Consider the following 27,442-nt stretch of genomic DNA (forward strand, 5'->3'; position numbering starts at 1 on the left):
GAGAAAAAATTAGGAATGAAGACATCAGAGGATAAATGATGTGGATTTGTCATGTACTACACAGCTCAAGTGGATGGATGTGTGATGAGGATGGTGGATAAGCACCTGCAACAATACATGGATAGAAATGTGCAGGGGAATAGACCAATAGGACAACCCAGAAAAAGATGGTTGGCTCAGGTTAAGAAAGATCTGAAGACTAGAGGAGAAAACTGGGAAACAATATGAAGAGTAGAAGTCGATCAAGATAGAGCAAAATGGAAGTAAATTGAAACTTTCAGGCAGATTAAAACTGTGTGCCGGACCGAAACTTGGAACTCGGGGCCTTTGCCTTTTGTGGGCAAGTGCTCTACCATCTGAGCTACCCAGTCACGACTCACACCCCGTCTTCACAGCTTCAATCCTGCCAGTACCTCGTCTCCTACTTTCCAAACTTCACAGAAGTTCTTCTGAAAGTAAATTGTTCATAAACACTATACCCGGCTTGATGGACAGATGTGAAGATGTGTTAATGCAAATGAATACAGTTGACCATTGTAACTGCCTGAGTATATTAAATCAAACAATCTCCTCTATTAAACCCTGTTGTCAACACAGAACACTGTTTATGAAACTAAATGAAACTGAAATATTTATCTTCATAATATGGCATGTATTTGCCAGGACATCTTGCTGCTATTTTTGTATGTTGGCAATACATAGGAAGTTATGTTTATATAACCAATGAGAGATGAGAACAGATTAGATTAGATGTACTTTTTGTTCCTCATCTCCATAGTGAAGTGGTCATTGGGAATGTAGAAATGCAATGAAAAAAGAATATGTTTAAAAAAAAGTATATGGTAATGTCCCTTCTACTTATCCCAAGTAAAATTGCCCTTGTGCATGTAGAAAAAAAACCTTAAACACACTTTTAATTCTGAAATTATAATTATTCTACCTTGTTTGGCTTTTTGTTTGCTATTTTTGTGCATTGTTTGCTTTGATATGAAGGTTGTAATGTAGACTGAAAGGGGCTTGTGTGCGTATGTGTGTCTTGTTCTTTCTGTCCACTATTTTTTTCTTCTCTCCATTTTTGTCTTCTCTTGACCCTTCTCTCTTCCTATCCCACCTTTCTCCTGCCATTATTAACACCTCTATTACCCAAGTGGCAATTCGTTGATGCTTCAGGATGTGCCACATCAACCTTTTCTTGTTTTATATATTTAGTGTCATATAGTGGTTCTCTCTCCATTTTGATTCAGCACTTCTGTTACCTAACTGATCTGCGTGTTTAATTCTCAGCATTTGTCTGTTGCACAACATTTCAAAAGCTTCTGTTCTCATGTGTACTGTGTATTGTTCATGTTACACTTCAATATAGTGCTACACTCCAGACACACAGTTTTAGAAAATTCCTCCTAACACTTAAATTTACATTACATGTTAACTAACTTCTCTGTTTCAGGAAAACTTTTCTTGCTGTTGCCACTCTATATTTTATTTTCTCCTTACTTCAGCCATCGTCAGTTACTTTGCTTCCCTTTTGGCAAAACTCCTCTACTGGTTTGTGGCTCATTTCATTATTTCATTATCTCAGTAATACTGGACATAATTTGACTAGATTCTATTATCCTTATTTTACCTTGTTTCCCCCTTATTTACATTCACCTCGAAACTGCTTTTCAAGCCAGTGTCCATTCTTTTCAACTAGTCTTTCAACTCATTTGCCTATTTTAAGAGAATTGCAGTATTATTGGCCATCCTTAAAATTTTCTTCTCACCGAACTGATGTTCCTTCGCTGAATTTCTCCTTAGCTTATCCTGCATGATTGTAAGAAATTTGTGCTTTCTTAACTTCAATTCAGGTGTTGATGTGACAGTCAAAGGAGCATAATTGAATATCTTAATGCTGCAGCTAGATTGTTGGTTGTGTGTAAGACTGAAGTGTGTATTTTTAGTTGTATTAACTGTGTGGACTCTTTACACTGCTTTTATTTTGCAGGTAGAGAAGGCTGCTAGGGCATTGTTGAAACTTGTTAAGGTGACAGCTGTGAAAAGAGGTCGAAATCTGTTTGAAAGTGAGGCTGAATCTGTGCATATGCAGATCAACTCTATCCGCATTCCGAGAACACCCACTAGAAGAATCAGATTGTGAGTTCTTGATTACTTTGTAGTTGTATGTACATGTACTTACCAGAAACTATAATGTTCTTGGTATTGATGAAGCAACTTTAGAACTGGTATTGTGATTTGTGTCATCTGACACAACACAATTGATAATAATGTATTGTAATGTACAACTACTTCTTCTTCTTATCATCATCATCTCTCTCTCTCTCTCTCTCTCTCTCTCTCTCTCTCTCTCTCTCTCTCTCTCTCTCTCTCTAGACTGTTTGTCACTGTCACAACATAACTAAACCAGGTGGTGCAGTGATTGCAACACTTGACTCCCATTTAGGAGGATATAGGTTCAAATTCCTACCTGGATTTCCCAAAATGGTGAATGCAATTGTTGTGATATTTCTTTTGATGAAAAGCTCGTGCTTTGTATGCAGTGGTCTTGTCAGCATGTGATTACTCAGCCATTCACAGACCTCTTATTAGCCATGGGTACCTGTAAGACTGATGTGTGACTGAAAAGCTGGAAGAGATGCCTTGTAATCTCTATCATGTGTCAGAGCTACTTGTAGCTAACTTTCCTAGACTTACCAAGGAATAGCAAAGGTGACAACAATGGTTGTATCTCATCATACATATTGCTAGCCAAAGAAGTTAGAGGCAAATGTTACAGGAGATAGTATTCCACTTAAACACTCCATTATTTGACATTAATATTCTTTTCTAAAAGGAAAATTACTACAAACTCCAATGTGACCTTTTGAGGATGGTACTGTATCAGAGACTATCACAGTGGGCTGTGGCCTATCAGTTACTGGCACAAAGATTATTAAAAAGTGTCTCCTGCCACTTTGGCCATGAAAGATAGAGTTCTTATGTATTAATCAATGCGAGTGAGTCGCTGCCACAAGTATTTAATATAATTTTTCTACGAGAAAGCTTCTAAGAAACATTTATGTAAGTAGCTCTGGGCAAATTTTCCTAGTGACTTGGCTATCAAGCTCTGTAAAGAACTCAAACTCAATAGCAATGTCTCCTGTATTGGTAGCCAAGTCAGCTACTGTGACAGACTCTAACTGTGTTCAGCTGTAGCCACATGTAAATGTTGGGCCCCAGGGTGGTGACAACTAGTGGGATGTCATGACATGGGCTACATTCTGTACTTCTGATACGTGGATGAGGGCTTATGCATCCACCTTGGACCTTTGTTGAATTTACATTCCTTTATACGTCATATTTTGGTGCATTTAGTAACATGTCTAAGACCTTCTCCTTTCGTAGGCAAAACAGTGTTTTCCAAGATAATCGTGTGACAAGTACATGTAAGTTTATCTCACTTTCCTTCACATATGTTCAAAATTTTACCATTTGAGGTTACATGTTTTTAAGGGTGCTCTAATCTGGTGTATTGTTTCATGTGCTAAGTCCTTTGTGTTTGTAAACATGATTAACTTTTCCCTCATAAAAATGTAGTTATACCATGCCAGGTGAATAACTTGTCTGTGTACATATCTCCTCCTTTCCTTTGGTCTATGTAGTGGCTTCTCAGAGGCAGTAAAACCTATCAATTTCAAAGGCTGTACAAGCCACCAGGTTCTCATCAGGTCTCAGTTCACCAGTGATCTCATCTTGCACCAGACCCGAGAACCTCCTTAAGACTTTCTGCTCTAAAGTTAGAAGATTATTTAAGTCTTTTTTTTTTTCTGGACGATCCAATCTTTGCAACCAAACAAGCCCTACGGATTGGACCAGTGTTTCGTACAGTTGGCTTTTGAAATTCCTCGAGCGACTACACAATTTAAAGCAAACTGAGATTAAAAGTATGGTCGTTATGCATCTTGGATCCTTACTTTTGATCTATGGTGCATACAATGGTTCTTCTGTAAAGATCACCTAAAGATATTTAAAATTATGAAATCTTTGTAGGACAGGGTTCTGATTATTAATGACTAAGGTGAGTCTCTTGAATAGGCAAGAGCGCTGTTCATCACCAGATTCTTGGTCTTCGATTTGTGCCCAAGGAGATCAGTCTCACATTCTCTTGCCAGAATGTTGTTCATATGCTTCAGTTCTTCCTTAGATCTGGAAAACAGGATGGCATCGTCAACAAATGTAAGGTATGTGATTTTCTATCTTTGGTCTTGATCCCTTTACGATCATTGTGGAAAGCTCCCTCAGTTATCTTTCAGAGAGCCAGGTTGTACAATATCGGTGACTTACCACCACCTCGTCTCAGTGCTGTGATTATATATAAGATCTCCATGACCCCACTTCCGAACCTTCGCTTTGCCTTTTGAATCAGTGAGACAGACTCTAACTATGCCCATGAGTTTCTTGGTTCTTTCAGACTTGGTTAGGCAAGTCATCACAGTGAATACACTCATATGCCTTCTTAAAATGTATGAAGAGCATGTGAGGGTGTTTGTCGTATTCCCACATTTCTCAGCGGCTTTCCTGTTACATAGGTGGTTAACTATTCTCCCCCATGAGTAGATGTTGTCCACACTGGAACAACCTGTTATGAAACTAATCTGATTTTCACCAGTCGATTGTTGATACAGTCCATTTTGTCACCTGTCTTGTACGTAGGGCAGATAACTGTTGTCTTCCAGTCTTCTGGCATTTCTTTGACAATCCAGACCACCTTGCTTAGCTCTCCCGTCCTGAATGGCTTCTACCTAGGTTCCATTTTCTCCTGGACTTTTGTTCTTCTGTGGCTTAGTATCTGATTTGTTATTTCTACAAGTGTAGGTGATGGATAATCTAAATCTACAGTGTTAGGAGGTTGGAATTTGAACAGATCTTTAGATTCATTACTCTCTGAAGTATTGTTTCCAGCTCTCAGCAGTGTTGAATTCATTGGTCAGTATGATTTTATTATTGTCGTTGAAGAACTTTTGGCGGCTCTAATACCACTTCGTAATGAAGGTAACTTTATTATGGTACAGCTTTTGAATTTCTTTCCCCAAGACATCTTGTTGACCTCTCTCTATGTTTCCTGTGGCATAATTCTTGTTGCTCTCCTCAGGGTTACTTGGTTAGTATTCTACATTTCTTCAAACTGCATCTTGGCTTGTGCAAAATCTGTATCTCATAGCCAGCTCTCCTTGGCTTCTTTTGACTAATGCCTTAATGCATTCATCCCCAAACCAAATTTTCTTGTCTCTGATATGCTTATTGATGACTGCATTAGCCAACTCATTTACAGCATCCTTGACTTATCATATTTTGAAGACTTTTGTGGATCCTTTTCCTGCAGAATTTCTAAGCAGTTGCTGAGCAGGAATTGAAATTGGTCTTTCTTTGTGGTGTATTTCAGTATATCACTGTGGTAAAACACTATTTTCTTAATATTATTTCTGACTTTGGCTTTTAGTTGCCCTCGTAGACAGTTTTTTACTAGAAAGTGGTCCCACCTCCACTCCGCCCCACATTCTGTCTTTACATGTGTTACCCAGTTCTTTGCTTTGATATCAGTTGCAAAACGATTCACTGCTTTTCCATCCAGTGATACACAAGTTTCTTTGCACTGCTGATGAAGATCCCTTTCAATATTGCAAAGACGATGAATATGATGTCATTGTAATTGCTGAATACATGTAAACGGCGTCTTCCAGTTTTCGAGTGGACTATGTTTTCTCTTCCCAATTTAGCACTCATATTGCCGAGTAGAACTTTACAACTGCTGTTTGGAATGCGCCCCACAGCTACCCCTAGTTCCGCATAGAATTTGTTGTTCACGTGGGATGTATTTACTTCTGTGGGCACATGGCAATTCACAAATGATAACTTTTCTCTCTTCAAGTCTATCTTTATTACTGCTTTTCTGGGGGTTACTGATGAAAATCCAGATACATCAGCAGCTAGAGCTTTGTTCACACAAAATCCCATACCTAATTTGTGTCCTCAATCACAGCTTTCATGAAAGATTTTATAATTTTTGGCGTCAAGGGTACCAGTAACCTCTCAGCTAACTTCCTGTAAAGCAGCTGAATCCACCCTGTCTGTTTCGATCTTGTTGTCTAAACTGACTGAGGCACCTGTTTTCCATAAACTATGAATATTCCATGTTCCAACTAGCATACCTTGTTCTCAGCTTTTTTTTTCTATTTTGTATTATGAAACTGGAGGTTTCCTTGCGGCCTGTTTACTGTTGCCAAGTTTTCCGTTGTGGGAAGGTATTGCCAACACCCAATCTGGAGGACAGATTTTTTGATTTTGTGATAACTTTCCCTAGATGAATTGCCTTCTCTACAGCTGTCAAGATTCATTTCCCCTTTGCTTAAAAATTTGAAAAGATGAAGGATAGGAAATGGGAAGATAAGATACCGTAAGACACACTTTGTCTGATTCCTGGACTAAGACCTGTCCAGCGTTTTACGCACTGCCGGAATCTATGCTACCCTTGACATAGCACTTTGCTACCGTTGGCATAGCACTTAGTGTCATGTGAACATGCAAACCTCTTTTCCCCTGTGGAAAGTGCTACATTCAACTGGCAACTCCTTGGGAGGGATGAGAGGAACAGTGATAAGAAATTGACACACTAGTTCACATTTAGGGATCTATGACTGAAAGCTGTCCTTTGAAAATACTCTGTATCAGAATCTGCACTCTGCAAACCACTGTGAAATGCCTGGCAAAAGGTACTTCCCATCGTACTTCATGTTAGTGTTTCTTCCCATTCTACGCATCAATGGAACTCAGTAAGAATAATTAGTATGATCGTCTCTTCAGGGTCCATGCAGGAAATGTATGTAGGGAGCCATACTGCAGTCCCAGACTCCTCGCTTATTACTGGTTCCTGAAACTTTGTGAATTGGCTTCTGTGGTGAAGTTGGCGTCTCTCCCAATTCGGATTTTTCAGCACTTCCATGGCACACTCCCTCATGGGAGGTTTTTCAGTGCTGACAAGCCTGAACTGGCAGAGATGCCAACTTCACTGTGAAAGCCTTCCATGACAATCTCCCTCATGGGAGATTTTTCAGTGCTGACATCTGCAAAAAGTGTGAGATATGTTGTTTGCCAGGATATTAATATGCAACTAGAAAGGCGTGAGTCCCAGTACATCTCTCTGGGGCTTACCTGAAGTTATTACAACTTCTCATGATGACATGCCATTCAAGAAAACATTATGCACCCTCCGTACCAAGGAATCCTGATTCAGTTCACAAATTTCGTTGGATACCCCCATAAAATATTATTTTTGTTGATAATAGTTGGTGTTATAAGAGTCAAGTGATTTTCAGATATCTAGATACTCTGCTTCTACCTATTTACCTTCAAGTTTGGCTTCCAAAATGTCATGTGAAAAACACAGAAGTTGGGTTTTGCATAATCAATGATTGTGCAATCCATCCAGGTAGGTGTGGACAGAATAATTCTGTTTGATACACTTCTTGATCATCAACTATTCTATACCACACGGTTTTCGATGTCCCAGTTTGGTTCAGTTTATTTTCTCCTGATTGGATGTAATAATTGCTTTGTTAACCATGTATGACAAATGGACATACAAATTTCTGGAGAAAGTCACATGCAGTGGATGCTCAGCTGTGTGATGACTGATCACGCTCTGTTGTCTGTGACAGTTTGCAATACACCTCCTGAATTAGCTTAAATGATAGTAAATAGATGTTAACAACAAATGATATTGGAGAAAACCTAGTTGTTTTAATGTTAACTGTGTTTGAGGTGATGATCATACAAGATGTTAGTTCAACCTGGAGCTCTTAAATTCAGAGGCATGCCTAATATTAACGTGCCTTTATTCACATATATGTATTTACTTTAAATAGCACAGCATTTTCATCAAAATTAACATAATAAACTTTTAATGAATAACCTGGTAAACATTGAAGGCACTGTGATGATAAAATATTCATTGTTAATGTTTTAAAAGTATTTCTGACTAGATATAAAAAATTTTACATCACTTAGCAATATGTAATCAGAAATTATGCAGTGGGCCTCAATTACTACCCATACCTGACTTTAATTAACATAAGCTCATATTTCATCACACATCATTGGTTTCGACTTGCAAAATACACAAGCCACCACAGTTTTCCGACTAAAAGGAGCAGAAGTTTCACTTTGCCTTGTGATGTCTTCTTCTCAACAGTAACAGCGACACACGGCATCCATTACAAAATTTGGCTGGTTCATAATTTATATATGAAATCTCAGTGTAAGTCAGTGAATGACTTTGTATTCAAACAAATACCAGCTTTTATCACTGTAAAAATCTTTGGTTTATAACATTGAAACTATAAGAATGTTGATTTTTAAATACATAAATAAACACACGAGATAAACTTTAGCTTTATAAATAAAAATCAAATTATTAATTGACTTGCAGTTTCAGTCATGTCATGGCTTTTACACGTTTCCCTAATACGACTCCCGAACTTGAAGTCCACTTTACATTGTAGCACAGACCAAATAAAACTGTTGCATTTCACATGATGACAAGCTATGTCCAAGTCTGTTCAACAAATGCTACTGAAATGTAAAGTGGCAGCTTACTATTTGTTGCTGTGAATGCTACAGGATCTTCAGTTGTACTTATAGCCAGCAATATATCTCTTGCAGCTTGCAGAGCCTCATGATCCACAATGCAGCTGGCTTTTTACCCCACAATATATTAAGTTAGAGCAAACCTCTTCTTCCATAACACACAGTTTACCTGCACTTTTTTAAAAAGTTCAGCAGTCATCCGAGGTTGATTTTACAAATGCTCAATTTTCACCATGCAATCACCATGCACGGGCACCATGTTCAAACTACCACTGACTGCTCTGACAATCTTTGTTCGAGAGCTGTCTCTTCTCAAAAAGGTTAGATACCATTACTCACAAGGGGACCCTCTATACTGTAAATCACGGATTTTGATGCACTTCAAATATGTTGTAGAGGCACTTACCCTGATTACCTGGCTACCTGGTTTTTTAGCGACGGGCCTTGGTTTTTGAGAAAGTGGACAAGCAAGACATGTGAACACGGTCACATTCGAATGAGCACTGAGTCCAAGTCAAGCAGCCACTGGCTGGCTGGCCGCTTAGGTGGCACGGCTGCTGCATGTGTGGCAAACAGTGTCACATGTAGAGGATGCGCATAATTGTGCGGTGGCACTTTGAATGATTGGCGAGTCACAACACTTTTCCCCCTTTGAAATTTTTGCACTGCTCTTGATGGAGGTGGCCTGTAGATTGCTAACGTCCATAGGCGTTGTTTGACTGGCTGTAAAATCTCGAGGAGGAGGCTTCCGGGTACGGACGGAAGTGTCCCTGATGATAACGGGTCGAGGTGACAGGAGACGTAGGGGTCGAATCTGCTGGGGCCTCGTGCACCAATCTGCCCGTTGCGGCAAGTCCAGTTGATATAACAGGAGACACGGGCGATGTGTCAGCGTCCGTAGGAGAAGGAGGCGAGTAGATTGGCTCCAACAGATGATGGTCATCCGGTTCCTGCATGGGCACGTCTCCTGGTGGTGTCCGTTCTTGTACTGGCACCGAGATGACGGTGAGATGGCTGCGTTGTTAGTAATGAGAGATGCCAAGATCCCGAGCGTCAGGTAGAGCCAGAGGTGGTGTAGCGGCAATCGGAACAGGCTTTGCCAGCACATGAGGCCGAAGCTGGTCCGAATGACGCACTGCAACACCCGTGTCCGTCTGGATTTCATACAGGCATCGGCCACGGTATCGTAAGATGCGGCCCGGACTCCATTTAGGCCGCCTGCCATATCCCCGTACCCAGACAAGGTCGTCGGCGGTGAACTGGCCAAGCGAAGGCACCTGCAGCCGTGAGGTGGAAGGCTGCAGAAGATGAAGTAGCGTGCGGGGCTGTCGGCCATGCAAGAGCTCAGCCGGGCTGTGGTCACCCATGGGGGTGTAACGGTAAGAAGCCAGAAATTGGAGAAACGGATCATCAGCAGCAGAAGAAGTCAGGAGTTTCCGCATTTGAGCCTTAAATGTGCAGACCAGTCGTTCAGCCTCACTGTTTGATTGTGGATGGAATGGATGGGCCGTGACATGCATAACGCCGTGGAGCACAAAAATCCGCAAATTTGGAAGAGGCAAATTGCGGACCGTTATCAGTAACAAGAGTAGAGGGAAGGCCTTCCAAAGAAAAAATGCGAGCGAGAGTACTTGTGGTTGCCGCGGTGGTAGGCGTTGTGCAACGGACAATGAAAGGAAAGTTAGAGTAGGCGTCAATTACGAGGAGCCAAGTACCTGAAAAAGGTCCCACGAAGTCAGCATGAATGTGCTCCCAGGGTGTCTCAGGTGAAGGCCACGGTGACAAAGATGACTTTGGGGCAGCGGCCTGTGACGCATAAGGGCCTCAGGCAGCGACCATGTGTGCTATTTCAGAGTCGATGCCAGGCCAGTACATATGACGGCATCCCAGAAATTTTGTGCGAGAGACACCCCAGTGCCCTTGGTGAAGGAGGCGCAAGAGTGAAGCATGCAAAGATTCAGGTACCACAAAACGCGGCGAAGCATTGTTGGTGGAAAGGAGGATAACACCATCCCTAGCCGTGAGGCGGTAGGGCAAAGCGTAGTAGTTCCGCAACGGATCAGAAGTCTTAGTGGACGGACGATCTGGCCAACCCTTCTGAATACAGTGTAAAACCCGGGAAAGGGTAGGATCAGAACCTGTAGCAGCCGCCAGCCTGTGCCCGGTGATGGGGAATCCGTCCACAACCCGCTGCTCGGCAACATCCAGGTGGAAACACCAAAGTTCGTCCCTATCGAATGCCAGATCAGGACCCATGGGAAGGCGAGACAGTGCATCAGCGTTCGTATGTTGATCCGTCGGCCAGAAATAAATCTCATAATTGAAATGAGACAAGTAAAGAGCCCAACGCTGCAGGTGGTGTGCAGCCTTGCCGGGAAGTGACGTTGATGGATGAAACAAGGAAACAAGTGGTTTGTGATCCGTAACAAGATGAAATTTGGATCCATAGAGAAAAACACCAAACATATGAAGAGCATAAATAATGGCCAAAGCTTCTTTTTCAATTTGAGAATACTTTTGTTGGGCATCTGTGAGCGTTTTGGAGGCATAAGCAATGGGTTGTTCAGAGCCTTCAGAAAAACGGTGCGCAAGGACTGCACCGACCCCGTATTGAGGGGTGTCCGTGGCAAGAACAAGATGTTGGCCAGGCCGATAAGTAGCCAGGCACGGGGACTGTTTCATCATAATCTTCAATTTCTGGAAAGCCACATCGCATGACGCGGACCAGTGAAAAGGCACGTTTTTATGCAACAAGCGATGCAACAGCTGAGCCACTGAAGCAGCAGACGGTAAAAACTTCTGATAGTATGCTATTTTCCCCAAGAAGGCCTGCAGTTCCTTAACAGATGTAGGGCGAGGAAGGGCATCGATTGCAGCGACAGTTTGCTGAAGCTCACGAATACCATCCCGAGAGAGTTGAAACCCCAAGTACGTGATAGATGCCTGAAAAAATTGTGATTTCTGAAGATTACGCTTAAGACCGGCAGTCTGTAAGACACGAAAAAGTGTGCGGAGATTCTGAAGATGTTCTTCAGTGGTGGAGCCAGTGACAACAATGTCGTCCATGTAATTTATGCACCCAGGGACAGGGAGCAATAATTGTTCCAAGAATCGCTGAAAGAGAGCAGGGGCTCTGGGAACCCCGAATGGCAATCGTTGGTATTTATAGAGGCGGAAAGGCGTGTTAAGGACCAGAAATTGCCGGGAAGCAGCGTCGAGAGGAAGTTGATGATAAGAGCTTCTGACATGTTGATTTTAGAAAAATACTGGCCTCCCGCAAGTTTAGTGAACAATTCTTCAGGTCGGGGCATAGGGTAAGTGTCGATGAGGCATTGCGCATTTACAGTGGCTTTAAAATCGCCACAGAGACGAATATCACCATTGGGCTTAGCAACGACAATGACAAGAGAGGACCACTCACTGGAAGTGACAGGAAACAAGACCCCTGAAGTAGTGAGACCATCCAGCTCCCGTTTTACCCGATCACAAAGGGCCACAGGAATGGGCCAAGCCCGAAAAAACTATGGCCGAGCAGTGGGTTTGAGCGTGATATGAGCTTCAAAGTCGTTTGCATGTCCTAACCCAGGAGAAAAAAAGGGACGAAAATGTCGTCGACAAAGAATTCAATTGAGCGAGTCATCTATGGAAAACCCAAAAACGCAAAAGGCATCAAAACCAAAAAGATTCTCTGTGTTACTCTGGTCGACCACAAATATGGGAAAAGTGCGAACGACGGATTTGTAAGATACCTCAGCATTAAATTGCCCCAAGGGAGAAATCTTCTGTTTATTGTACGTCCGTAATTGCCGAGTGACAGGTGACAGGATTGGAGAACCCAACTGAAGATACGTCTGAGAATTGATGATAGTGGCAGCAGAACCGGTATCCACCTGCAATGCGAACATCTTGACCAAGTATTTGGACAGTGAGGAATAACTTTCCTGAAAGGGAAGAAGTGCAATTGACAGACAACACAGAAGCAGAATCAGCGTCACGGTCATGAACATCATGTATGCGGTCAGATTTGCAAACGGCAGACACATGACCCTTCTTTTTGAAATTGTGACACACGACCCAACGTTGGGGACAATCCTCCTGTGAATGTTTTGTAAAACACCGCAGACATGAAGAAAGTTGCCGGGGGTTTTTCTGCAGTTTCTGAGAGGGTTGTTTACGGTTAGGCCGAGGCTGATCGTGGGAGTGTACTGCGGCCACGTCGGCCGGCGGGGACGCACCGCACGCGTCGTCAACAGCGCACAGAGGGTATATTTCCCCGACGTTATCCCACGCCTCTATTTGCGCCCCAGCGGCGCGAGAAATTTCAAAAGACTGCACGATGGATAGGACTTCATCTAGAGTCGGATTTGTCAATTGAAGGGCACGTTGCCTAACTTCTTTGTTGGGCGCCGACCGGATAATAGCATCCCGTACCATGGAATCGGCATAGGATTCTTTGTGAATGTCAGTAACAAATTGATACTTTCGACTGAGGCCGTGAAGTGCAGCAGCCCAAGCGCGATAGGATTGTTGCGGTTGTTTTTGACAACAATAAAAGGCAACACGAGAGGCTACTACATGTGTTTGCTTTTGAAACTAGACAGACAGAAGTGAGCACATTTCAGCAAAGGACAAAGATGCAGGATCTTTCAAAGGAGCCAATTGCGACAACAACCGATACATTTGAGGTAAAATCCATGAAAGGAACAGAGACTTACATGTTTGTTCATCCGTGACATGAAATGCCAAATGCTGCCGAAGACGTTTTTCGTAATCAGACCAGTCTTCCGCCGTCTCGTCGTAAGGAGGAAAGGGAGGTATAGACAATGATGAGAAACGGCCCGCATTTGATGCCGTGACGGAATCGCAAATCCCCGATGTTAGAAGCGTTTGCTGTTCTATGAGACCTTGCAATAGTTGCTCGACAGTAGCCATGGAAACCTGTGGGTCAACGATGAAAAGGAAAAATCCACTACCTCGTTGCCAATTGTTATAACGTCAAGTTGAACACATATATTTCAAAACGACACAACACATATAAGTCACTGAGCAAGTTGACAAGCAAGACATGTGAACACGGTCACATTCGAATGAGCACTGAGTCCACGTCTAGCGGTCGCTGGTTGGCTGGCCGCTTAGGTGGCGTGGCTGCTGCATGGCTGGCAGACAGCGTCTCTTGTAGAGGATGCGCGTAATTGCGCGGCAACACTTTGAATGATCGGTGAGTCACAACACACACATTCCGAGGCAGTCAGCGTAGCGTAGCGCAGCGGTAAAGGTTCACGGATACCGCACTGGAGGTACAGTTTTCGAATCCTGCTCCCATATTTTTTTTATGTATGCAAGAAGCGCCTGGAAAATTTGGTCCTAATGTTCAAAAACGAGTAGACGAATTAATTGGGAAATACAGAAATGTAGTCATGTCCTGCACGAAACCCAGGAAGTTCTCAAAACTGGGGTACGAAGAATTTTTGCATTCTGTATTTCTTCCATACGTGGGACAGAAATTTTTTTTATACATTGTCGATTTGTGGGGAGGGCAAACCTATTCAAATTTATGCTATATTCACTGATGAAAGGAAAACTAGCACCGGCACCCTAAAAGTGGTCCCACCGAAGTGCACTCCTTGTTGCCAGCCCTGCGATGTTTGTTTTTACCGACAGGTGAAAATCTTCATGAAAATTATTCAGAATGCTCCTGACTTGATGAAAGACAATAGAGAGATCACTTCTTGGGAAGATTCGATAAAATTACATTCGCTAATCCTACATCAGCGCACCTAATTTTGGAGAGCATGATTAGATACGCAGGGTTCACATCGAAATTAGCAGATGAAAGAGAGGGATTTTTGAATGCAAATGAATTGTGTGTCCCGGTATTGCTCACGAAGAAACAGTGCACCTGAAAGATGGTTGCTTTTATAAAGTGCGTGTGGTGCTGTGAAAATTAGTGCTTCGGTTGTCTCTTTGATAAGTATCACCCACAATATTGTTCTGGCACATCAAGCAATGTGGACGATGAAAAATAAGATTTTGTAATAGTGTATGACAGAAAAAAATTAATAACTGATATATCTTTATAATTTCACACTCCTTACATTGTATGGTGATATTCTTTGAATTAAAATTGAAAAATTTGGTCAATTTTGAAAAAAAAAAGTACACAAGCAGGATTCGAACACGGTACTTCCAGCGCGGTAGCCGTGAACTTCTGCGCTATGCTTAAGTGCTCGAACTATATGTAATGTTACAGGTATACAAAGCCCGCAATGAACTTCATAATCGATTTTCTCGAAAACCAACGCCCGTCGCAAAAAAACCGGATACCCAGGTACTCAGGGTAAGTGCCTCTACAACATATTTGAAGCGCATCAAAATCCGTGCTTTACAGTATGGAGGGTCCCCTTGTCAGATTAATATGCGGGAATTTCCTTAACAATTGTTTCTTACTTCTAAAGCCGTGACTGTTTATAATACACAATACATACTTTTATAGTTGTTTTAACACTAAGCTTTTTAAAAAAAATGCAGAACACAATATATTTAATTGTTTGTAATGTAGTTTAGTAAATGTTTAACTTCAGTTCTTTGCCATTTCCGCCATGAGGTGGTAGCATGTTATGGTGATTAGTAACCCACAATGTGATGACACTCGCCTGCTTTGTTTCTTCATTGATCTTTTGTTGTCCTCGGTGTTGACGTACTGGCTGAAAAACTAGGGGGTGTCTACTGTCTACTTTAAATGATGTAGCCGACAGATGCACAGTTGCACTTCACAGTCTTTTATTTTCACTTTCCACAACCCCCGATAATACACAGTTATTTGGTCAGTGCACTGTTGTTCTAACTTCCCATAAGCCTCATTAATAGATAGCAGGCGAACATCCACATACTGCTACAATAGTGTCCTGTTAAACATCAACAAGCAGTAAAAACATAACCAAATAATTCACAGTTCTTTCGGAATAATCAGGTACGTATGCAGCAGACACTGTCATTGGTTTAACACACGGCCTATTGGTGTAACACATCTTTCTCTGTTGAGATGATGCATTGTTGTTCTAACCAACACAAATTTCTCATCTGAAACTCAGTCGTGGACTGTCTCGTGGCCAAAAATTGGTCCCTTACATATCCTCGCAATAATAGGTCTGTATTATCAATGAGTCAATGTATGTGTGGCAGTCATCCTTGCGAGTTGCTCGCAGGACTCTGTTGCTCTTTGCCGGTTCCGCATCGGTCGTCCTTGGCTAACACATGGTCACCTCCTTCGTTGCGAGGACCCCCCTCAGTGTCGCTGTGGCTCCCATACGACTGTCGTCCACATCTTGTTGGACTGCCCAGTTTTAGTTGCTCTGCAGCGGACTTTTAACCTTCGTAGCAACCTACCTACGGTGTTGGGTAACAGTGCCTCAATGACTGATTTAGTTTTACCTGTTATTCGTGAAGGGGCTCCTCTCATACAATCTAGGGGTGGGCATCTGGCCTTCTCTCCCAGGCCTCCACCTTCCCTCCATTTTACCTGTTTGTCACTCTTCCTTCATGTTTTGTTTGCCTTGGTGTGGTCTTTTCCCTATATGTGTTCAGGTTGCCTTGTCTTTTAGGCTGGAGATTTTAGTGTGTTGCAGAGTGGCTGGCTCATCCTTTTTTTATTCTTGTGATCAGCCAGCCCAGGCCACCTGCTATATGATTTTAATACCTTCCTCTACTTTTCCTTTTTGTGTACATTTTCCCCTTTTGGTTTACTTCTTTCATTTTCTCTTTCAGTGTGGTTCCCCATTAGTCTTATGCCCTTTTACATTGCCCAACTCCTTTTGAGAATAGTTTTACCTTGAGATTTGTTTGCATGAGAAAGAAGGGACTTATGAGCCTTTAGTTTTGCTCCCTTTATACCCCACAGTAATGAACCAACCAAACAATCAACAGAAAGGAATAAATGTTGCAAGCAAGTTGGAGGATCCACAGCATATGTGAGATTGACACAGACAGAGTGGAGATGTTTGTCAAATCAGGTGAAATGTTTTTCATAGTGACATGATTATGTGTTTGAAAGGACCTCCAGAACTGGCCATTTCTTGCTAGCATTTCATAGTATATTTCCTTTACGCATTCTTTTCTCTCGCCTTTGATCCATGATCTTGCTGAACCTTTCCCTCACTGAGTCCATTTCAGTCAAACCTTTACGCTTTTCTACAAATGAAGGAAGAGTAAACATTTCTTGACTTGTTGTAATTTAACAGCTCATGTATTTAAACTGGTAGTTACTCAGCCATGACTCTTTGTTAAAATTTATAAACGGACTTTAGAGAGAGACTGCTGCCTGTCACAGTGGTGACTGACCCATGTTAAGGTGACTTACCATACAGCGTGGGAGGGAAAATGGAGCATTGATATTGGATGAGATTTTGAAAACATTATAATGTAAAAGTTATCATTTGTTCAAATCTCATCCACTATAGTATGCCCTCTCACACTATCCAGTGTGTCTTCTTTGACATGGGATATTTTCTTTCTATCTTTTCCTCTGTTCTGCCAGGAGGAGAAACCCCATACTCTGAAAGTTAATGAAGCTATGTCTTTTCTTTCTTCGCATTTCCATTTCCTGCCAATTATTTAATATATATTTCTGTATCCGTATTATAGATGTAATAACAGTTAATATTATATTATAAGCTGGTTTTTGGGAGATTGCTGCCTGTCACAATTGTGACTGACTTATGTTAAGGGGACTTACCAGACACCGTAATAGGTAAACTGGATTGTTCATATTGAATAAGATTTTAAAAACACTGTGTGGATGTGAAATTATCCAGTGTTCTACTTTTGTTGCAGCTCACTGCCACACCCATTAGTGACAGAGACATCGGATATTTGTCTTTTTGTGCCAGACTTGAAGAAAGGTCCGAGAATTGATCATGAACCTACAGTAGCACATTACCGCGAACTTCTTGACCAGCATGGAGTGAAACAAATTACTCAGGTAACAAGTTAGGTTATTGAGTAGTAGTATTAGCTTAAATACTGAAGTAATATCTTCAGTAGCATAGTAGATCTTATTTTTCCAGCATAAATGCTGAATTCTCGATTGCAGCAGTATGATATGAGTATAAATTTGTATCTTCTCCAAATGTAAATGCATAATGTAGCAGGTGGTAATTATGCTGTTGTTCTGCTACAGGAAGGATAGTATGTGAATTTGTGCACTTACTGTTTTTTGTGAACACACAAATTGTTGTGTGAATAGTTATCAGTGGCAGCAAGGCGATTCTTCTGGAAAACTTGAAACTCTCAGGGAATTACATTTCACCTGGGAAAACGTGGTAATCTCAAAGAATTTAACGAATTTATAAGATCTCAGGGAATTCTGTGTTATTAACCCAGTATTGAAATTTTGTGTTAATTATATGAATACTATTTTGTATAAATTATCGATGTTTAAAAACGGTGGTTAAATTACTGCTTATGGCTAATATATCTCAGCTGAGATATAGCCTCCCCTCCTCCCTGCACAACATTAATTTATCATGTGCTTCTAATGGCATCGTCTTCCTCCTCATACCTGGAATTCTTAGGGTGGCAGGCCGAAGGTGAAAAAATAAGCCTGTTTCATCTGCATTAAAAACATCGTTGGGACTGTACTTTTCTATGATTGATGGAAAGTTTTTCCACAACTGCACAGTGTCAATGCTCATGCTTCCAGACTCACTCCGAAACATTTATGCGCTAAATTATGTCTGTTCTTGAACCTTTTAATTCAACCATTGCATGCCGTGAAATCTGCGTGTCACAACTTTTGTGCCAAGTCTATTGCTTTAGCATGTACCACTGTACCATCAGTTGGAATGTCTGTTTCATGAGCTTGCTTTATCCAATTTAGTAGCACACGTTTCAATTCTCGAAACCTATTGCACACTTGTTGTTAATTGCCATTTCCTCCTTACAAAAATGCTACTTTAACTATTTTTCATTTGCTCACTGTCGTATTTAATGTTGATAGAGGAATGTTCAGTTTTTGTGCAATATCAGCACGCTTCATGTGTGAATTTTTGTCGACTTCCAGAATAATGTTCCATTTTCCTTCATTTGTAAACCGTCTCATTGTCTTTTTTTCCATTACAAGCTAGTACACCATTCAACACACAAAGTCATGGAGTAAAAAATAAATAAATCAATCAATCAAATGCTAAACACGATTAAAGGAGACTATCGACTGAATTACGTGCTATTCCCTTTGTTTAGCTGCTCTAGAAGACGGAAGTCATTGGAAGTGCTGCCAGTCTATACAAGTTACTTCCAGGCATAATTTCTACCACAGCAAATGATCTGTATGACTTGCAAAGTTACTGGCACTGAATAGTAATGTCTCCCTGCATATTTCTGCCCCACACAGCCGCAAACGTCCTATTCATTTCACTCTCTTAACTCTCAATGGCAAAAGTTGTAGCAGCCAAACAGTACAGATACCACCAAATTTGAAGGTGCGAAGTGGGGATGGAGAATGCACAAATGTGTTGGTTTAATATGTGTTTAGTGTAATTGCGACTGAGACGTCCAAATATGGATGTTATGTTTGGGAAAATGTGGTAATCAGGAATGTAGTAACAAGATTCCACTATATAACATAAAGTGAAGTTTACCAAGATTATTTTCCAAATCACTTCCATATTCTCTCACACTAGCACTCAATTCGTATTTTGCATGTAACATTATACAGATGATATTTACTTTTGAAATAGGCAGTGGTCAATAAATATATTGAGAGCATGAAGTTGCAGTTGTTCCATTTAAATTTAGGATAATAGTCAGTTTTGCAATACTAATGGCTGGAGTATGCAGGATGTTTCAGAATTCATATTATAGGCTTCTTAGGTTTGTTGAGGGGCCTTAGCTGATAAGGTTTTGATAAGGAGCCCATGTCCGGAAATGTACCATTTGGATATAAAGCAGCTTTGAAGTTCAGATCACATTCAAATGTCGTGCTTCACAGTACGCACACAAAGAGAAGAGAGGGCACTGTGATGAGTCACTGTTAGAATTACAACTTCACGTATCATTTTTGTTCGACTACAGTAACAGCTGTTACAAATGGATTTTTGCAAGTAGGAGGGCTGACTTTTGTGCTCCATGGACTCTCAACTTTAAAGTTCCATTTAGAAGAACAGAAATAGACAGCAAGTACTTGAAAACTTCCCCACGTCTTGGCTTCTGTCAAGTAGTCAGGTCAGAAATTATTCTCTCCACTGCGTGCAAATGGTGAAGTGGTAGAGTTGAAAGTTATCTGATCTTTAAACGTATTTTAAATAGGCACAGGCTCTCAGCACCACCCCTGTGTGGTGAATGGCATTCTATCTATTTCAGTGTAAATCATTGAGGAGTAAAGAAGACCACTTGCTGAATAATAGAAATGTTGTCGACAGGCACACAAAAAAGAATGAAAATTTTGATGGCTTTTGGAAAAATCCTTTAACATGTATACTCCAACTCATTAAAGGAGTCATCTGAAAGCTAGCAAAGTTTTCATTCTTTTTTTGTTTGCCTGCCAATGATTCAATACTTCTACTATCTACTGAATGGTCTCCTTTAATCCTAAATGATTTGCGTTCTGCCAGAATTTCCCTTATCATATACATAGGGTTCTTGTTTTACCTTGAGACAGCTAAATATCTGAAAAATGACACATCATGAAAAAAAAAAAAGTTTATTAGTAAAGGCAACCTCTGTTTGTGCTAGAACTGACCACCTCCTAACCACCCACCCTGCGTGGACGGAATCAGCTTTGTATTTTCGAATGGGAAACCCCATTTTTATTGCATATTTGGATTCTACGCCAAAAAATACCTCGGGTTTATTTGAAACAATTTTTTCTGTTCGTGGTAGATGGTGCTGTAACTGGTGCGAGAGTTGCAGGGCTTGTACAGAAGGACACATCAAAATCAGTCATCCTGATGGTGACATTTGAGGGGACTCTCCAAAATCAAGCTCCCTCATGATGACAGGCAAGGGGGGGACTTGCCAAAGTCAAGCGCCCCAATGGCGAGAGGCAAGAGGATTCTCTGAAATAAAGCACCCCAATAGTGAGAGGCAAGGGGAATCACGACATCAAGCATCCTGGTGGTAACAGAAAACTATTACATTCACATTGTTGTTTCTGGATCATATTACATGTAGTTTCTAACCAGATACTGAAATGGCTAACCATATTGTACTGTACAATCAAATTTGCAACTTTAAATGCATTGGTTCTTCATTGCAAAAGAGGCACACATGATATTTGTCGATCAAACTGCCATCTTCCATGAATGGAAAACTGGTTCCTGTAAACCATATATATATTTTGGTGTGGTTCCAAATGTGCAACAAAAATGGGGAGTTTCCCATTTGAAACTACAAATTTGTCTCTGTCCAAGCAGGAGAAATGATTAGGACATGCCCAGTTGTTGCACAGACAGATATCCTCTTTGATAACATTAATTTTTCACCTAGAACTTTGTTTCATGTGGTGTGCCGTTTTTGAGATATGTAGCTGTCTGTAGTTAAAACAAACACTGTGTGTGCACAAACTTTTGTAAGTCTCTCCATCTCTTCCTTACCCCCCTCCCAACCTCCACCCACACAATTTCTTAGTCATACTCTCCCTGCCTTAATTTAGTATAGCAACAGTAGTTCAGTTATTGCTTCAGCTGTGAATTTGCATTGGGGAATACTGTTATCTTCTTCTGTGTAGTAATTTCTGTATTCTCCACATGTATTTCACAAAACTTTTATTTGCCATTTAACTCCTTTAGAAGAGGACCCTTCATGGGTTAATAGATACAGTTCTCCACTGATATTCCAGTGCAGTAGCTAACATAAATTATTTTGTTCAGTCTTCTTTATGAATGTTTGTAAAGTTTTGAACAGCTCCTAAACACGGTATTAACTACAATTCCTTTCTTGTTAAGCCTACCAAATCTGTACAAGTAGTAGGACCAGTACAGGTAATGACTCACCATATAGTTGCAGCATCGAGCAGTCAACAAGCATGTTAACAAAATCACTCCATCTGCCACCTGCACACTCACCTCCTACGTACTGCTTAAAATTCTCAAACCTAACCACCCTGGGCATACCATTGCAAGTAGTTATTGGGCTTTCAAAGAAAGAGTCTTAGCTGTAGTTGATCAACACGTTCAGCCCATTACCCGCAGCCCAGTTTCCGATATAAGTGACACAAATCAGTCCCCCATCATCTCTATAACCCCACCCCATTCCCACAATGATCCCTGTATGTCACTGGCTATGCCACCTCCCTATACACTATCATCTACATCTACATGTAGATATAGATGTAGATGTTACTGTAGACTCACGTCCTTACTGCTACCAAACTCCACATCAGCAACGTCCTACTGCCTCAATACCCAACATTTCTTTCTTATATATACTTTTCCGAAGTCACAATAAAATTTATTGATGGGCTGAATGTGATGTACAAATGCTATTGCAATACAAGTCCAGAATGGAGCACATCACTTGTATCCGTGTGAACCATATTCCAAAAGAAGACATCAATACACAGATTCCATAATATCTAGAAGAGTTACAGAATCCAAGTCCAATCTATACAGTGTAATGATCTGAGCAAGGTGATAAATTGTAGCTGGTGCAGTTGAAAAGATACTGATCAAGACTGGACTTATGTTGCCTAATGGCTCATGTGATGAGATAGTGTTTTCGCTGTTGATAGCCAGAACTATAGGCATGTATATATTCAGTAGCTGGAAGGTGCCCTTGTTGTTGTCAGATCTTTCCATAATTAGTGATATGTTTACTTTTTCCACCATACACACCGACAGTGTCCTTGTTGCTGCAGCTGCGCACAGAAACCACTCTTGGATCAATTCTGTACCATGATATAAGGTATACGACTGATAAATCATTATACATGCATCTCCTCCTTTAAGAGAAAGCTGTACAAACAGTCAATTGCATGACCATGCTATCCAAGATATTTTGTCTGGTCCAAGTTCATTGGTGATGACGTCTTTATGATGGGGACTCACAGCCAAGGCCATATATTCTTTCTTTCGCGGCTTTAACAACTTCTCTCAATTCACTTCACCTGCTCCACTTCAGGCCATTGTGACAGCTTTCTGGACCCTGACCAATGTGTCTCCAAACAGATGGTCCTGTAAAAACCTCTGTCCATATGAAACCCACCATCTGTCAACAGCACCTGTACTTTTGTAGCTGCTATCACTTCCCCACTAAAAAGTCTCTTTCATACATTTTAGCCACCTGCAGATGACACCCACCTTTGAACCTAGTTCACAAACAGATTTCATTCTATGTATACTGCTCATTCTTCAACTAACAACCCCACACAAAAAGAGCACCCTGCAGCCTTCTCATTAATCAGTCTCAATCTGGACCGAAACAACTTAACTGTATTGTATACCAGGGATTTGGCAACCTTTCATCATGTCATGAAATGAAGAACATCCTTCTCACCTCCCCCCAAAATGGTATTCCACCAAATCTGTGAAATATCCTGGATAATCCTTATGCCATATCTACCCTCATTACCTTGCCACATGATTTATCTCCCTGTAGAAGAATCAGGTGTAGGACATTCTGTCCGTGCATGAGGCCATCCAGGCATATCCTAACCTACCTATGAAAGCAGTCATGTCTTATAACAACTCTGCTGTAACTGTTACATATGGAAACTCTAGATTGGAATATCAACATTGTTAGGAGAAGATAGATTGCTGCTTACCATAAAGATGACATGTTATGTTGCAGACATGCACATTTAAAAGACGTTAACACATCAGCTTTTGGCCACAGCCTTTGTCTCTTTTCTGATGAAGGCTGTGGCTGAAAGCTAATGTGTAAGTATCTTTTAGTTGTGGCTGTCTGCAACTTAACGTATCATCTTTAAGGTTAGTAACAATCTATCTTTTCCTTACATTGTTAACTTCTACGTAGCATTTTATGTGAGTATGACCATTCTTATGATTTGATTATCTATTTATTTTATCTTTGGGAAAAATTTGGCTCAGTTAAAGTTCTTAAACCATAGTCTGATCATTATTATTAGTAGTAGCAATAGTATTTTGTTGTTAAAAATAACTACCAAATGAGGTAGTTCTGTAGTTAATTTATTAGTGGATTACTTGTTCCATAGATTATATGTAGATTTTATATCAAAATTATTTGACAAATTCCAGTAAGGTTATGTATACATTATTTTGTGTGTGTGTGTGTGTGTGTGTGTGTGTGTGTGTGTGTGTGTGTGTGTGTGTGTGTGTGTGTGTGGCCCTTTGTAGATTACTGAATAACATAGCAGGTTAAATTTAATAAAAGTGAACATGCCAGTCTCAGCCACTACTAATACCAAGAGTGCAACACAAATTCAATGACAAAGTAAACATCTGCTTCTAGTGCACTGCTTATGGCACCAAGGTTAAGTTAAATAAACAAAAAGATTTATCAAGAACAAATGTTAACAAACTAGATGCAAAATTTCTTTTGCAGCCTTTCAGCTATGTTACATGATTGGGTAACTCCCAGAACCATTGAAAAACACGAAGATGAATTAAAAAATGTTTGGAGATGGCACCAAGTACTATTGTCTTCACTTTCCATGCATCTGTCCACTAAACCACATTGAAAGCATGTTACGTATGTTTAATTCTTTGTATCTAATGATATCCTGAAGGCTTTAACAATCAATGTCATTAACTGACATTTAATTAAATGTACCATTTAATTAATTGTACCAAGAATAATACATTATTTAATAAATCTTCAATGTGCCACTATCTTGAAAAGGCATGCTTTCATAACACACAAGTTATAATTGGGGGGGGGGGGGGGGGGGGAGAGACTGACTTGTCTCATTCAGTCCTTCACACTTAATGATCTGGAATGTGAAATTCCACATTGTAACATCAAGCAACTCATTCAGCTTCACATCCGCAAATGCTTTCATGTCCTGTATGGGGAGGGAGTAAGTTCATACTTGCTTTCGTGTGCCTAAATTGTGTTGAGAAGAAATGTTTAATTTACAGTAGATGATGTTAAATAAAATGTTGACCAAACAGTTCTTTCATGGTATAAGTATATATTCAGTCACAGGTTTTTTTTTTCAGTTTGAGACAGATGAGAACAGTGTAAATTTCTTTTCCCATTGTAGGTTGTTGGATTTATCGCTCCATTATCACTGATGATTTTTTTGACAGTACTTAACCCCAGCAGAAAACAATACTATATAAAGTATTGATTTATAGTGAACTGCCTCATTGAAGAGTAAACACTGCCCCTTAAAAATGTTAAGAACAAGTAAGAAATTGAATGTTAAATATCACTGCGGATGAAACAAAATCGTAGCACAAAACACAATAAAATCTGTCCTCCTTGAAAAATTCACTGATGTCCCGGCAATCATGGAAACCAGTAACATACTTTGTTTTATTGGCAGGTTATGCCAGTACGCCAACTGATAGATGAATATTCCCAGTTTGAAATGAGGAGACGCTTATGTGGCACCTACGATTTTTTCCTAGCAGATGGACGAATATGTGGACCCATAAACCCTCTTCTGGGAAAAGAATTTCATGTGAAACGCAAGTATGTATGGCAACATCTATAGGCTACTATGTTTACAAATACAGGAGATTTAATAAGTGCTGTTCCATTCAGATTTCATTATCGTTCATGTTTTGTTTATTGCTCCCAATCCTTCTCTTGTCAGTTAACACACTTGCCAAAGATTTAACACACAATTTTTTGTATTGTGGTGCACATGCAATGTCGTTGTATCAAGAGTTTATGGGTGGATAAAAGCTAGATAATCGATTATTTGCTGGGTCCTACATTTTCATGACAGTCAATTAACTTGTAAAAATGTTTGACTTTTAATCTTACATTATTTGTTGTATTCCTCTCTGTTGAGGACATCTTTCTTGCATATGTCGCAATGCTCCAGTATTTTGTTATTGTGGTCTTTCCAAGAATGTCATGGTCTGCCAGTAGATTCCCATTAAAATGTGTTATTTAGTCAGTGATGACCTGGCATTCTCAACAAATGTCCATACGAAATAAATGTAGAAATCAAATCTCATTGCCATGTGGCAGCAGATGCAGCAAGAACGCAAATCCAAAATGGATATTTCATTGTGCTGCAGTGTGTGCATGGTTTTAAAACTGCTTGTCAAATTAAAATACTGCTCAATGTATGAATTTGTGATTGATCAATATCCTTTCATGCTTATGTCAGCGTAAGTGTACGTAGGGGATCTTGTGCTATGCTCTAAGCTGAGAAAGACAGGAGGTATACAAGCAGACTATAAATTATTCTATGATAAAAGAAAAGTCTCTCCTTTTGTGTCTAACTGCAGATGTGCTCATTTCCCATTATTTTGCATGTTAGGAAAGATATTCCCAGATTTCAGACCAAGAAAAGGAATGGTAATTCATTTACACATACATTTACAGACTTCTAGTTAGAGACAATCATTAGATTTACTCACGGTATTCAATACTTCTTTTACAAATAATTTATTAAATAATGTAATGCCACACTGTTCACTCGTATCTTACTATCATTCACTGCACACACTACATACACACTGTTTCATGACATTTCACTCACTACCACACACACACACACACACACTGGTGATCTCTGGGCCGTTTTCTGTACTGCAACTTCCCATTTCCTGTCTTGAAAAACTGAGTCAGCATCGCTCCATAATGAGTAAGATGTTTAGCTCAGAAAGAGGAAGAGATGTTAGTATTGTGCTCTGCATAGCTTGGGGGGGGGGGGGGGGGGGGGTAAGTTTATCTAGAAAAGGAAAAAAGAAGGAAAAAACATGGTGTGAAGGTGTTATGTGGAATGTTGAATGTTTTGTAATCATTATTATTATTTATTTGTACAACATTTTTTTTACCAAACCTCTCCTCTGTTTTATCTAAGTAATCCTTCAGTGTATAAAATGTACTGCATAACAGGCACTTTTTAGCTGTCTTTTTAAATAAGAGTATTTTTAGAATTTCTTTAATCTCTTTTGGTAATTTATTGTACAGTTTTATTCCTTGGTAGAAAATGCTGTTTTGAGTTTTATTTTTACTTTTTCTTGATAAATGTAAGTTGAGTCTAGCTCTTGTTCCATGTTCATGGACATAGTTGTTTGTGCAATAATTACCAATGTTATTTTTTATGAGTACAACTGACTGGTAAATGTATTCATACAGAGCAGTTAAAATCCCCAGGGTTTTCAACAGGTCTTTACATTGAGCTTGACTACTATTTTTTTGTTATTATTCTTATGGCTTTTTTCTGGAGTTTGAAAATTGTGTTAATGTTTTGAGCATTTGTTCCCCAAAACAGAATGCCACAGCTAAGAATTGAGTGTACATATGAATAGTATGTAATTAAAAGGCACTACATGTTACACACTGATGATGGAATTCTAAGGCATAACATGCTGATGACATTTTGTTTTCAAGTACCTTTGTGTGTTCACACCACTTCAACTGAGGATCAATATTCATTCCTAGAAATTTTGCATTTGTTACACAGTCTATAGAGGTGCCATGTACATTTAATTTAACATTTTCATTTTCCCTCTTCGAGCTGAAATTCATGGTATTAGTTTTCTTTATGTTCAATGTCACTTTATTGCTTATTGACCAATCGTAAACTTCCTTGAGAGTGTCATTTGCTTTCTCTGCAAGGAGTTCTCTTGTTTTCTCAGTGACTGTAATATTGCTGTCTTCAACGAAGATAATTCTTTCACCATGAGTAACACTACTGGGAAAGTCATTGATGTATATCAGG

At 40.2% G+C, this 27,442-nt stretch overlaps 1 protein-coding gene across 1 annotated transcript in view; it reads left to right on the forward strand.

The window, feature by feature from the left end:
• LOC124616762 (ribosomal L1 domain-containing protein 1-like) overlaps nt 1-27,442 on the forward strand; it is a 59,133-nt gene that overhangs the window by 10,960 nt on the left and 20,731 nt on the right. The window contains exons 3-5 of the mRNA XM_047145146.1: nt 1,985-2,133; nt 17,449-17,596; nt 25,082-25,230. Of these exons, the coding sequence (XP_047001102.1) occupies nt 1,985-2,133; nt 17,449-17,596; nt 25,082-25,230 (446 nt within the window). The remainder of the gene's footprint in view (nt 1-1,984; nt 2,134-17,448; nt 17,597-25,081; nt 25,231-27,442) is intronic.

Source organism: Schistocerca americana, chromosome 5, assembly GCF_021461395.2.
Source record: "Schistocerca americana isolate TAMUIC-IGC-003095 chromosome 5, iqSchAmer2.1, whole genome shotgun sequence".
In the NCBI taxonomy this organism is placed as follows: Eukaryota; Metazoa; Arthropoda; class Insecta; order Orthoptera; family Acrididae; genus Schistocerca; species Schistocerca americana.